General features: G+C 35.8%; 2 protein-coding genes across 2 annotated transcripts; one reads left to right on the top strand and one right to left on the bottom strand.

The window, feature by feature from the left end:
- The first annotated feature begins 1,777 nt into the window (after positions 1 to 1,777).
- On the top strand, positions 1,778 to 8,326 carry LOC110725947 (putative leucine-rich repeat receptor-like serine/threonine-protein kinase At2g14440). The gene is made up of 9 exons (XM_021905421.1): positions 1,778 to 2,161; positions 2,254 to 2,803; positions 3,685 to 4,133; positions 4,648 to 4,783; positions 4,867 to 4,938; positions 5,017 to 5,088; positions 5,406 to 5,477; positions 7,647 to 7,718; positions 7,801 to 8,326. Exons 1-9 carry the CDS (start codon positions 2,098 to 2,100, stop codon positions 7,847 to 7,849), a joined length of 1,536 nt encoding a protein of 511 aa, XP_021761113.1. The 5' UTR covers positions 1,778 to 2,097; the 3' UTR covers positions 7,850 to 8,326.
- Positions 8,327 to 9,342: 1,016 nt separating this feature from the next.
- LOC110725948 (uncharacterized protein DDB_G0280205-like) lies at positions 9,343 to 11,627 on the bottom strand. Its single transcript, XM_021905422.1, has one exon. It carries the CDS (start codon positions 10,790 to 10,792, stop codon positions 9,926 to 9,928), a length of 867 nt encoding a protein of 288 aa, XP_021761114.1. The 5' UTR covers positions 10,793 to 11,627; the 3' UTR covers positions 9,343 to 9,925.
- Between the last annotated feature and the right edge of the window lie 695 nt (positions 11,628 to 12,322).

Raw genomic sequence — 12,322 nt, forward strand, 5'->3', positions numbered from 1 at the left:
TACTTCTTATGAATTTTTTGAAGGGGTGAAAACAGAACAAGTTACTATTTTCGTTAGAATCCTTTTGGTTAATAAGTAACAAAACATCGTTTCTACATATTACTCCATTTTATTTCCGGTGTAAAAAGTGAAACAATTTTACAATTTCCCAAAAAACACTTTTGTAACCCAAAAAACCACTACTTTACGTCTTTGCGCTCTTCTCTCTCCTCTCATTCGATGATTCTCCAATATCTTGAACTTTGTAAGAATTTTTTTTATATACATTCGGGTGCACCGTACACTTAAGTTTCATTTGCTCATTTAATCAACAAATGAGCAAATAATATTTTAATCGGCTATTTCACCAAATGCCACTGAGTAATTTCGAAATTCACCAAATGCCATCGAACTTTTCCAAATTCACCAAATGCCACCGAGTTTTAACAAAATTCACCAAATGCCATTTCCGTTAGTTGACCGTCAATGTCCGTTAGTTGACCGTTAGTTATACCCCACCACTTGCCACGTGTCACCTTCTGATTGGTCCGTTTTAAAAAAATATAAATATTTTTAATAAAATTAAAAAAATAACAAAAATAAAAATTAAAAACTTTTAAAAATAGTAAAAAAAAATTTAAAATAAATAAAAATTACAAAAAAAAAAAAAATTAAGAGGTGGCAGCCACCACCTCCTCCGTGGTTGCGACGGGATAAGGCTAGGGGAAGGGTCGCCGGCGGCCGGCGCGCCTGCCCACCCACGAAACCCTAGCCAGCCACCACTTGCCGGAGCAAAATCCGACCAGAACAACGAAAGGGGAATATTTTCGTTCATACAAGGGGAAGAACAACGAAAGTTTGATCTTCAATTCGACAAGTTGTGTCGAAATTGATTGAGGGCTTTGTTTTCTTTTGATTTCAATTGCAAAATCATGTAAATAATTGTTATTTTCGTTTTATAATCAAAGAGTTTGATTCAAAATTAAAAAAACCCTAACTTTTTCCCCAATTTGATTTTGAATGAAAATCATCAAATTAATTCAATAAGATTGATAATTGATACCAAAATCTTGTTTTGGGATTAAAATCGAACATCAAACCGCAAGAAAATCGTGATTTTATTCGAAATTGTTCGAATTTTGGGTCGCATCGTTCTTGTTCGTCGCGGCACCGTGGCGTGGTTGCGTTTGGTGGCTGGAAGTTGTTCCTGGCTGCTGCGTTGGAACCCACTGACGTTTCGGCTGGCTGCGTTGGCTCGCATTTTTCCTGCGATCGTTGGCTGCTGCGTTGTCTGGAAATTCAGCCACCTGCTGCTGCGATTGTTCTTGGTTGCTGCCTGCTGCTGCGTTGGCTGGAGTGCGGCGGCGGCGGCTTCGTGGGCTGGCCGGTGGCAGGCTGGTGGTGGCAGCAGATTTTTTTTTTGTTTTTTTTATTTTATTAATTTTTTCAAGTATTTTACTATTTTCCATTTTTTTAAAATTTTTTCAACTTTTTTTTTATAATTTTTGTTTAATTAATTTTTTTTTAAAATGGACCAATAAGAAAGTGACACGTGGCAAGTGATGGGGTCCACTAACGGTCAACTAACTGTTGTCAGTTATTAATGGCATTTGGTGAATTTTGTTAAAACTCGGTGGCATTTGGTGAATTTGGAAAAGTTCGATGGCATTTGGTGAATTTCGAAATTACTCAGTGGCATTTGGTGAAATAGCCGTATTTTAATTCATTTGTTGATTGAATTAGCAAATGATTCTGGGTATATGGTACACCTGGGTATACATAATAGACCCTCCAACTTCGTCGATCAATTTCCCTAATTGACCGGTTCCGTTTCCCTAATTAATAACTGCCGTCTAATCCAAACTCTGACCTGGTTAGTTCTTTCATTCACTTATCTTTTCCCGCGTTAACTCAGTCAATTCAATTCACTTTCTCTCTCCTCAATCATCAATTCCTTTCTCTCTCAACCAACTTTCACTTTCTCTTATTCCTTTCTTCCTTCAACCTCTCCAATGACTCTTTCTCTCTCCTCCCCTTTTTTTTTTATTCTCATTACCAAAACCAAAACCCCTTCTCATTCTCATGTCTTGACCTCCATTTTCTCTCTTATTCGCCGCCATGTCTTTCTCTCTCCTCCTTCTCCTCCTCTTCCTCCCTTCCTCCCTCTCCCTCGCTCCTTACAGTACGCATCGCATCGTACTCTCTTTGAATTATTTTCATTTCAATTGTTATGATAATTTATGCTGTTTTTCTGATAGTATGTTAATTTTGTAGATTTTTATATAAATTGCGGTGGTTCGTCGGTGATTAACTTTGAAGGGCATTTATGGGTTCCGGATTCAGATTTCATCTCTGTTGGGGAGAACAAAACGGTGTCGTATTCTGGGGTTTTGCCACTCCTATTAAGTGTTCGATCATTTGCGCAAGAGAGAAATACCCACAAGAAATTTTGTTACCAAATTGGTCCTGTGATTCGTAATGCGAATTACTTGGTTAGGACTACTTATTTCTATGGTGGGGTTAATGGGAAGAAAAACCCTCCTGTTTTTGATCAAATTGTTGATAATAATTTGTGGGGTTTGGTTAATACAACAAAAGAATATGATCATAATATGACATCTTATTATGAAGGGGTTTTTCGAACCGTTGGAAAGACAATGAGTGTTTGTATTGGGGTTAATGAGCTTACTGATTCTGATCCTTTTATATCTGCTATTGAGCTGGTTTTGTTGGAGAGTTCGGTTTACAATTCGACCGATTTTGGAAAGGTTGGGTTGAGCTTGGTTGCTAGGAATAACTTTGGATATACTAGATCGACTGTCAGGTTAGTACTTACCGATTTTTTGTGTAATTCGAATTGTTTTGTCTAAGTTTTTGTTTGAGCTAGTTTGTTGATCTTTCTTGGTATTTGGTTGTTGGATTTTTGCTTTATTTGTGTAATGGTTGCTTGATACTTTTTTGGGATCAATTGACAAAATATGGTGTGGTTGAAAAGTTGGCTTTGACCTGGTATGGGATGTTTTTTTTCACCTAATTATGAGATAGTTATAATTAATTTAAGAACAAATTTTGATAAAGGCTAATTGAAAGTCAACATTTAAATGGTGAAATTTCTTGGCAACTTACATAGTATGTTTTGTTTTATTAGTCATTTACAGGCTACAATTTAATACGAAGTATTTGAAACATCAATGGGAGAGTGTCTAATGTTGAGTGTATTAGCGATTTGAAGAAGACATTAGGTATAGGCTTACTGTATAATCTTGTAATCAGGTGGAATTCAGAACTTTTCTACGGATGAAAGTTAAAACTATGAATGTTGGTTGGTGATGAACCTGTTAATAATGTCATGTTATCTTAACATTGAATCTATTGACTTATTTTTAGAAAAGTGGCTATAATGCTATATGCCTTTGTTTTTGGTGATTGCCTCTCAGATGTTTTCTGTCTTGGTGAATGAGTAGTGTTATCATGGCTACTTGTTTACTTAGCCTCTTAAATGGATTAGTTGATTCATGTTTAACTCAACATATCACTTTAGGAGTTGGAAATCACCCTAGGCTAGTGATATACTAAGAGAATCCTAGAAACACGAGTGTTACTTCTGTTGCACAATACCTGTAATATAGGGAGAGTTGTAATCAAATGTAACTCAGCTTATACTTTTGCTTCAACTTAAATTTTTTGATAATTTTGGGTTTTCAGGTCACCAGATGATCGATTTGATCGCTTCTGGGAGCCTTTTGGACCTCACCAAGCTGCTGCTCGAGCTCCAAATGTGTCTGTTTCTGGGTTTTGGAATCTTCCACCTGCTAAAATCTTCGAGACCCACTTAACAGTTTCTGCAGGACCAATGGATCTTCAGTGGCCTGCTTTACCTCTTCCAAGCTCAACATACTACATTGCTTTATATTTTGCTGATGACCGTGCCTCATCAAGGCGGGCATTTGACATTAGCATCAATAATGTGCCATATGTTCGTAACCTGAGTGTGACTCCATCTGGTGTGGCTGTGTTTGCAACCCAATGGCCCCTAGACGGTCTGACAAGACTGAGATTTACCCCAGTCGATGGATCAGATGCTAGTCCCCTGATCAATGGCGGGGAGATTTTTAATGTTTTACCACTTGGGAATAAAACTCTCGTGCATGATGGTACGTCTCTGAAATTTACAAGTGTTGTGGTCTCATTTTGTACTTGAATTATGAAAGGGTTATCGCCCCCTCCTCCTAAGAACCGTGTCATGTAACTAGGTGATTTGATTGTTTACACTTAAGCAAGGGATAAAGCTGATAAGCTATTTTTAAATCGTTGACCAAAGAACTTAAGCAGGAGACACCACAATTAATTCACCTAGCACGAGAATTAAAACATGTCAACCTTATGTTTTAGTAAGGAGGAGCTTATTTTACAGCAACATTTGAAAAAGAAATAGACAAAGGATAATGATTGATTAGCTATGTCAGATAAATATATATTATTTTGTGTCCTAGATAATATTAGTTCGGACGACTTGGTTTAGAAAATGTGTTGTTGTATGCATTTAAAGCTGAGTATGTTGTGACCTGGTTGGAAATTTTCTTTCTTTTAGATTGATTAAAAGTATAGAAAATTGCTTGAGGCTTGTTATTTTCAGACTTACTTATTGACTTTTGTTTCTTGCCTCAGTGATTATGTTGGAAACAATTAAACGCAGTTTCCTGAACCCTCCTGAAGATTGGAGTGGTGACCCTTGTTTCCCAATTGGGTACTCCTGGACTGGGATCACGTGCTCTAATGGTACAAGGATTCGCATAATATCTATGTGAGTTCTTGTTCAAGTTCAACATACTTTTCTTAAGTGATCTCTTATTCTCATTGGCACTTACTCTTTTCTTATGTGACCAGAAATCTGATGCATATGGGCCTTCAAGGATCCTTGGCACCTGAAGTTGGAAATTTGACTGCATTAAACACATTGTAGGTGCCTGATCTTAAAGATACTTTGCTAGTCATTTTTAGGTTGGTACTAATCCTAGTGTTTTATTCTGTTAACAGAATGCTTGGAAATAATAGCTTGTCTGGACCTATACCTTCCAGGCTCGGTACATTGAATCATCTAAAAATATTGTAAGCCTTTATTCTTGTTTGCATGTGTGTGCGCGCACGTTTAACATGGAATCATTATTTATCTATGAGTTTGTTTCTTCAAGTGCTGGATGTTTCAAATCTGTCTCAAAATCTGGTATTCCTGATGATGATTATGGATTTATAGAATTATGATAAAAGATGTGTTAAATTTTTGGTGATTGTGACAGCTTGCTCCATCGATAGAATGTTAGTACAACTTAACATACTTTCAATACTAATTACTGGGATTTCACTTGTGTCTGTATGCTATGAGTTGGTGTTTTTATATCTCTTATATGATGTTATCATTTTTTCAGGAGCTTGGAAAATAATCGCTTCAGTGGAACAATTCCTTCATCACTTGCAAGAATAAGAAGTTTGCGCGAACTGTAAGTTTTTATATCATCTATAGCTTTAATCCCTGAAGACTAACTAATCTTATAGAGTTGCATACTTTATTTTTGAAGTACTTCGTAGTTAGTTACTTGTGAGAAAGAGAAATACGCGGTGACATAGATGCTCGTCCATGAGAACATCTACATATTATGTGGAAAAGAGTGCGTAGTATTAATGACATAGATTAAGAGGAATGCTCAACCAAAAGCCAATTGAATTGTTTCCTTTCTCTAACTTTTTGCTCAACCAAAATGTGTGAATTTAGTTTCTTTTTATTCACAAGATGTCCAGGTGGGCACAGTGTTATATTGTATAGACTTTGTTCCGGGAATCCGGAATTCCTCATCATGCCTTTTCCTTCCGTTCCTTTAAGTTTGGCCCATTTGCCTTTTTAGGTCATCCCTTATAGACTGACCCTATAAATGTCCATTAGGGACTACAACCTTACTCTCACAAACTTTAGGTCCCACCAATTTTCTCTCATCAATTCCACTCAACCATAAATTAACATAGTACAATATAGCTAGGTGTTATGTTATTCACCTTGAAAAAACATGGTTCATGGTATTTAAGTTTTGCATAGGTATATAAGTTCTGACTTTAGATATGGATTGTCAAGTTCCACTTACAACTAATAACTGGTTTCCTTATATCCGAGACCAATATATTCAGTAAAAAAAAAAAACTCGGATGAAGGCCTCCTTTGCTATTGTGGAGTGGGTACCACGTGGCTTACCTAGTACATCAGTATATACTGAACCAAGCTTCTCTATATGTTGATTCATCAAATCTTCAAGTTACTTCTGGGTGACAATTATGATAAGGCATTTACTAAATTTGATTTGTGCAAATGGCATCTTGGTCATTTTTCTTAACATAATGTTGGTTGATTATTCAGGATGCCTTTACAATTGATTCTCCAGGTTGGGCCATTACTAACTGCTTAAACATACCTGTTTTTCAGTAGTATATCCCAGCCTATTTCAGTATATCTTTGGACCTAAAACCCACTTGTTTTCAGATATTTGTGACTCGAATAATATTTTGGCATCTCTATTATGATTTCTCTTCTTGTCTTAGTATTCCCTTCGACTTTTGCCACATGGAATTTGTTCTGCATGAGAAACTACTGGTCTGACAGATGCTTAGATCCAGTATGCCTCAACCATTATTTGAGGTTTCTGACTGCATTCCTTTCTCATCAGTGGTTGGATTGAGTCTGACTGGCTGATTGAAGGCCGGAGTCTAGTTCCACTCTGATATCTAGTTCCACTCTTTCAATACTGCTGATAGTAGCTGACCTCTGTTGTATAACAGTGCTAGTTGATGCTTGCATAAATGATTTCTATAAACCTCATTGCCTACCAATTAGTCCTACTTTGGTTAGGTATAAGGAAGCAAAATGCAGGTATGCTCTATATTAGACCAAATCATCAATCCACTGCTCCAAGAGGACCTACTCATAGTTACATCTAGGTCTAATTCAAATATACAATTTCTAACCCCAAAACCGCAATTATAACTCTACACCTGATTAAACGTGCACATATATTGTGGATTGGCAATACTTTTGAATCAGAACATTGTACTGATATTCGAAATTTTGCCCACTTAATGGGTTTAGGTGGCCAAAACTGATATAGTTACTTGCTACGAGACCTATGACCAAGTGCAGAGAACTGTTGCTAGATTAGAGTAAGATCTTGCTATTTGCTTAGATGTATAATTTGCTAATTGAGCATGGTGTTGATAAAAATGCTTTAACTTCTTCTCCTTTACTTTCTGTTTAATAGTTGACCAAGTCTGTGGCAAATATGTCGATGTGCTCTTGTAATGGTGATCGTTACTCTCACTTTTATCATTTTTTACTAATTTGTGCTGTATTAGACGCTCCTCTTAATCAATCTTGTCCCAATAATATTTCCACATGGGAGATTTAGATTGGTCAAAGGTCTGAGTTGGTACTAGTTAGGGTCAACAGAAAAATTTAGGTGTTGCTAGTTTGGTATTTCACCAAGGACATAATGATCTAATAAGAGAAGCTCAAATTTTATTAAAGTATTATGGCACTTGTATTAGTTGTGATTATTTATTAATTTCTTGAGGTTCTTTCAATAATTTTCCCTTCCTTGTGATTATGACATAATGCTTCTAATTTGCAGCCATGTAGAGAACAATAATCTAAATGGGACTGTTCCGAAAAGCCTTCTTCAAAAACCCGGGCTGCAGTTTTCGTAAGTGTGAAATCTTCGTATCTGAATCACTTGAGGTGCATTCATCTTTCAATCTAACAATCTTATATGATCCGCTTTTCAGGTTCACTCCCGGTAACAGTTTCTCACAGTCGGCCGGACCGAATACATGATCCTTCCTAGTCCTCAATGAGTGAATGTTACTTGGCTGTCCCTACGATGTGAAAACGGTATTTGATTCATTTTTTGGCAACTTAAATACAGCTGGAAACTTCTTGGTATTTTCTGCTCTTCGTCTCAGAACTAGTTGTCTGAATATGAGTAAAAGCTTCTGTGTTTGAAGTACTTGGTATAATTAAACAAGCTCCTCTATGCTGCCTGAAAGTCAGGCTGTCATTTTGTTGTACAAAAAATTTTCTGAGAGGTGCTTCTGACTTTGTTTAGCTGTATATGGTCCCCTGCCCCTCATAGGGAGGAAGGAAATACTTGATATTGTTCGTATACTAGTATTTTTTTTTTTTCAATTTCGCTATTTTCGGCTGAAGAGTAATTACTGTAAATGTTAATACCCGTTTGTGTACTTCTAACTCTGTAAGTATTCATATTTTCTTCTGTTTGTTACATGGAATACAATTGAACAAATTAGATCATTTCTGTTTAACTACCTAGTTGCTTTGGTTTGAACTGCCAAGATTACTAACTCATTCCTAATTGATGTAGTACTGTACTATCAATGTTGCTTTGTGTTGTCAGATTCAGAAGAAATGAAGCTATCGTAGCCAGTCCCTTGTCAAAAGCTTCTTCCTGAGAAGCATGACATACAAAACTGTTGTTACTTGTGTCAATGGATTGCTAGACTTAGTTCCTTAGAGGTCGTTTAGTAGACATAGATTTACATAAGAAGTTGAAGTTCTTAAGAGGTGGACAATTCTAATGTTTAGTTCACAGAAAACATACAACTTCCTTGGAAGTTTGACTCTTTCAGCGGAGTAAGTCGATTACCTAGTTCCTCTATATGTGATCTACTTCCTACGTTCAACCAAATAATGTTGGGCACTCTTTGAAAATTAAACACATCGGGACCATTTTCGTGTCCGGCCAAACAGCTATTTAAAAGCTAAAGTACATTATTTGTTTGCCCTAGATGGATCGACAAAAGCATTTAGGAGATTATTGGATTATGGGAGTAGATAAAACAAGGGTATGTACTCAGTTACTTTTGGTACAATCTACTTGTGCCTTGTCTGCATAAGGAAAACTACACTTTACAGTTCACACAACACCTTTCCCATAAATCAAACATCTATATTTGCTTATTTAAGGACAATTCACTAAAGACCTTGCAATCAACAATGTTTCTATCTTATGCTCCATTTATTCCAAGGCCAGTCATTGACATTCTCAGTATAGTTCTATCTATTTTATTTTGTAACACAGGAAAAATCTGAGAACTGAGATTTTGGCCAAATTTACATTCATTATATAGGCTGTGAACTTTTCTGAAAGAGTGACTGCTCTCAGAAAGAAAAGTGTATATGAACTTCTGCAGTGACTAATCTTCTACCATATACTCTTGTTCTGTTTCTAACTAGGATTTATCAAAATCCGGATAACTGAGTTTTTCGACCTGCATTCTCTATTACACCTTTCTACCAAGATCGGTAACTCTCAGGGTCAACTAAACATTTCTAAAGCGAATAACAAAGATTAAGATTCAGTCTCCTGTAACCTTTTGACTTCCCCTCCAAATATTGTGAGGAGACTGAACAGAAATTCAAAAAAATTCTGAGATTTCCAATATTCTTTTAGACCCTAGACTTCTGGTCAAGCTCATCAAATGCAGTTGCAGTAAATGAATGACATTAGTAATTAATACACATTAATTGTGAATAGCATCCAACACATAGACAATGTCAGGCATGTACATGGTAGTGATTCACTCACTTCTGATATCAGATCCACTAAAACCAAATTTTCTGAATAACATCAATAAAAAAGTGGAAAAAAAAATAATATACCTCCAAAAAAGGGAGAAAAAGGGGGTGGAAATAGAGATAAAGGGGGGTCAGGAAAAAATGAAAAAAAAAAAGTAATAAGACAAGTTCATGAACATAATCAATCAAGAATCCTACAGATTCACAAGCTGATTGAGAACTAAACCCCAAAAACCCAAAAAATTAAAAAAAATAATTAAAAATAAAAATCAAAAATAAAAAATTAAAAAAAAAATTAAAAAAAATTTCCAATTTTTACCTATCAATCTTGTTTTTCTTGAGAGGAAACAAAGGAGGCAATGAGCTGCTCTTACCACTCTGAGTGCAAATAGGTACATTAACCATTGGCCTAATCCTCATACTTGCTGATCTAGTTCTTTCTAATCCCTTTTTAATCCTCTTAATATGCTTCTCTCTAGTACTTAACCCACTTTCCTTTTCCTTCTCTTTCTCCTCCATTGCAGCAGCATCTCCTAATGAACTCGAAGACGACGACGACGAAGAGGAAGACGACGAAGGGGACAAAGTAGAGGACCTTGTTTTCTTCAACCTAAGCAACTCTTTCCACAATACAGTACATTTTGGCGGCCTTGGTGATGGGTCATCGTCTACAAACCATATCCTCGGCTCCTGCTGGTCTCTCCCCAGCATTATAGCACTCGAATTCGCCTGTTGATCCCTGGAAGTTGTAGTAATGTTATTGTTTTTTAGCTTCATTTTCCCGGAGGACTCTCTGGTGGTAGTGTTGGTTGGGTTATCGTCCTCGTCGGGCGAGGACGATTTGAGGTTGATTCTAGTGAGCTTCTCAGCTGCATGGTTGATTTGCCAGTAAGGCAGGAGTTTCCCTTCAAAGAAAAGTTCATCTGCTGTCAACATTGTTGAATGACCTGCATCTAAACTATTTTTACCTGATAAAAACTCAAACTCTGCTGCTGCATTCTTAACTATTTCCCTTTCGATTTCTATTTGGTCATCTTTATCTAATGACGAGCCTGGGCTTATGGAGATGAAGCTGTCATCATCCATAAACTCTGCTGAAAATGAGATCCTCGGACTCGTCATCGTCGTCGTCGTCGTTGTTGTTGTTTCTCCCATTGATCTACTTCTTTCAGGTGACACCATTTTTTTTTCTTTATTTTTTGGGATTTTTGTGCTATAATGAGATAATGAAAGGATCTTGTTTTTTAGGAAGAGAGAGTAAGAAATGAGGAGAGAGAAAGAGAGGGGGGAGAAAAGGGTTGATTACTGGTGGGTGAATGTAGTTTTTCCAAGTTTATAAAGAAGAGACTGAAAGTAAATGGTTTTTTTGGGTGTTTTTTGGTTTAGCTCTGTTTTAAATCATGCTTTGAGTATTAACTTTTTTTTTTTTTTTAAGGTATTGACTCTTGTGTATGCAACGGACGTATTGTACGTACTCATAACACGTTTTAGTCTCTTTATATCACTTAAAAGTCTCTTTGTATTATGGTGATTAAAAACGTTGTATACAATACATTCGTTATGTTCCAATAAAAAAAAAAACTTACTGGTCTAGTAAGGCCGAAACAGATTAGCTACGATTGTGTTTAACTATACGGGAACAGAACTGCACATGGACACACTTGGGAGCTAAAAGACAAGTGATGCTCTGCTTATTTTTATTTATTTTTACCATTTTTTTTATATCTTTATGATTGATTTTTTTGATATAAAAAATTTTCACCTCTTTAACAATCTCTGTGACAGTACACTTTTGCCATGCAGATTTCTGTAGAGTTGCAGGGTTAGTTATATTAATTGTTATCAGAAATAATAATTAAAAAGAAAAAGACAAATAATTAAGAATAATATATTGTTAAGATGAAAATGCTTTTCCCTAATTCATGGTAATGAGAGTTATGATGGATCCACTTAACAAATAAGAAAATGCTAAGATTCCTATTCAACACTGATTCCAAGAGCAAAGATTAATACACACTCTGAACTCACAACCAAAACCTGTCTCTACAAATAAACTATGGAGTAAATTACAAGATATTGTACATATTATGTTTATATTCTCTCATTATGAAATATTGAAATGTATAAAATAATGCTAATTTTTTCTCCTTTTAAGGATTATTTTTCACAATTATACTTTGTTCAAGGATAACTTTTTTTGGGGTTCATGAGTTCATCCATTTGATATGAAAACTAGACATATTTAAGTCAAAAAAGAGGGAAAAAAGGACATGGATCTTTGGCCAATGTGGCATGTTGGTATCTAGTAGGAACTTGGAACTCATAATTTTTAGAAAAATGAAATATATCCTATTTATTTTCATAAGTCATAAGTATTCAATTTTTAGCACAGCTATAATCGATTTGAGCTAGGCTCCCTCTAGAGTTTTCCTGGTTCTCTCTATAGTTTTTTCCTTTGAAGGGTTTTCTAGCCTCCATTGCTAGATATTTTCTATTTATTTGAAGGTTTTCCTTCATCCTTCTCCTTTCAATTTTACTTTTTCATCTCTTTTCTTCTAGTCGCAATTATGAATCTTTGTAGGGGTTTCCACCGGTGTTTTACCAGTGGTAAACCCCAAAAAAATTTTAATTGCTTTTAATAAATTAATCTCACCTTTAAGATGGTGGTTATTCTATTAAGTTGATTTCTTAAGATGGTGGTTATTCTATTAA

Source organism: Chenopodium quinoa, unplaced genomic scaffold, assembly GCF_001683475.1.
Source record: "Chenopodium quinoa cultivar QQ74 unplaced genomic scaffold, ASM168347v1, whole genome shotgun sequence".
NCBI classification, from domain to species: domain Eukaryota; kingdom Viridiplantae; phylum Streptophyta; class Magnoliopsida; order Caryophyllales; family Amaranthaceae; genus Chenopodium; species Chenopodium quinoa.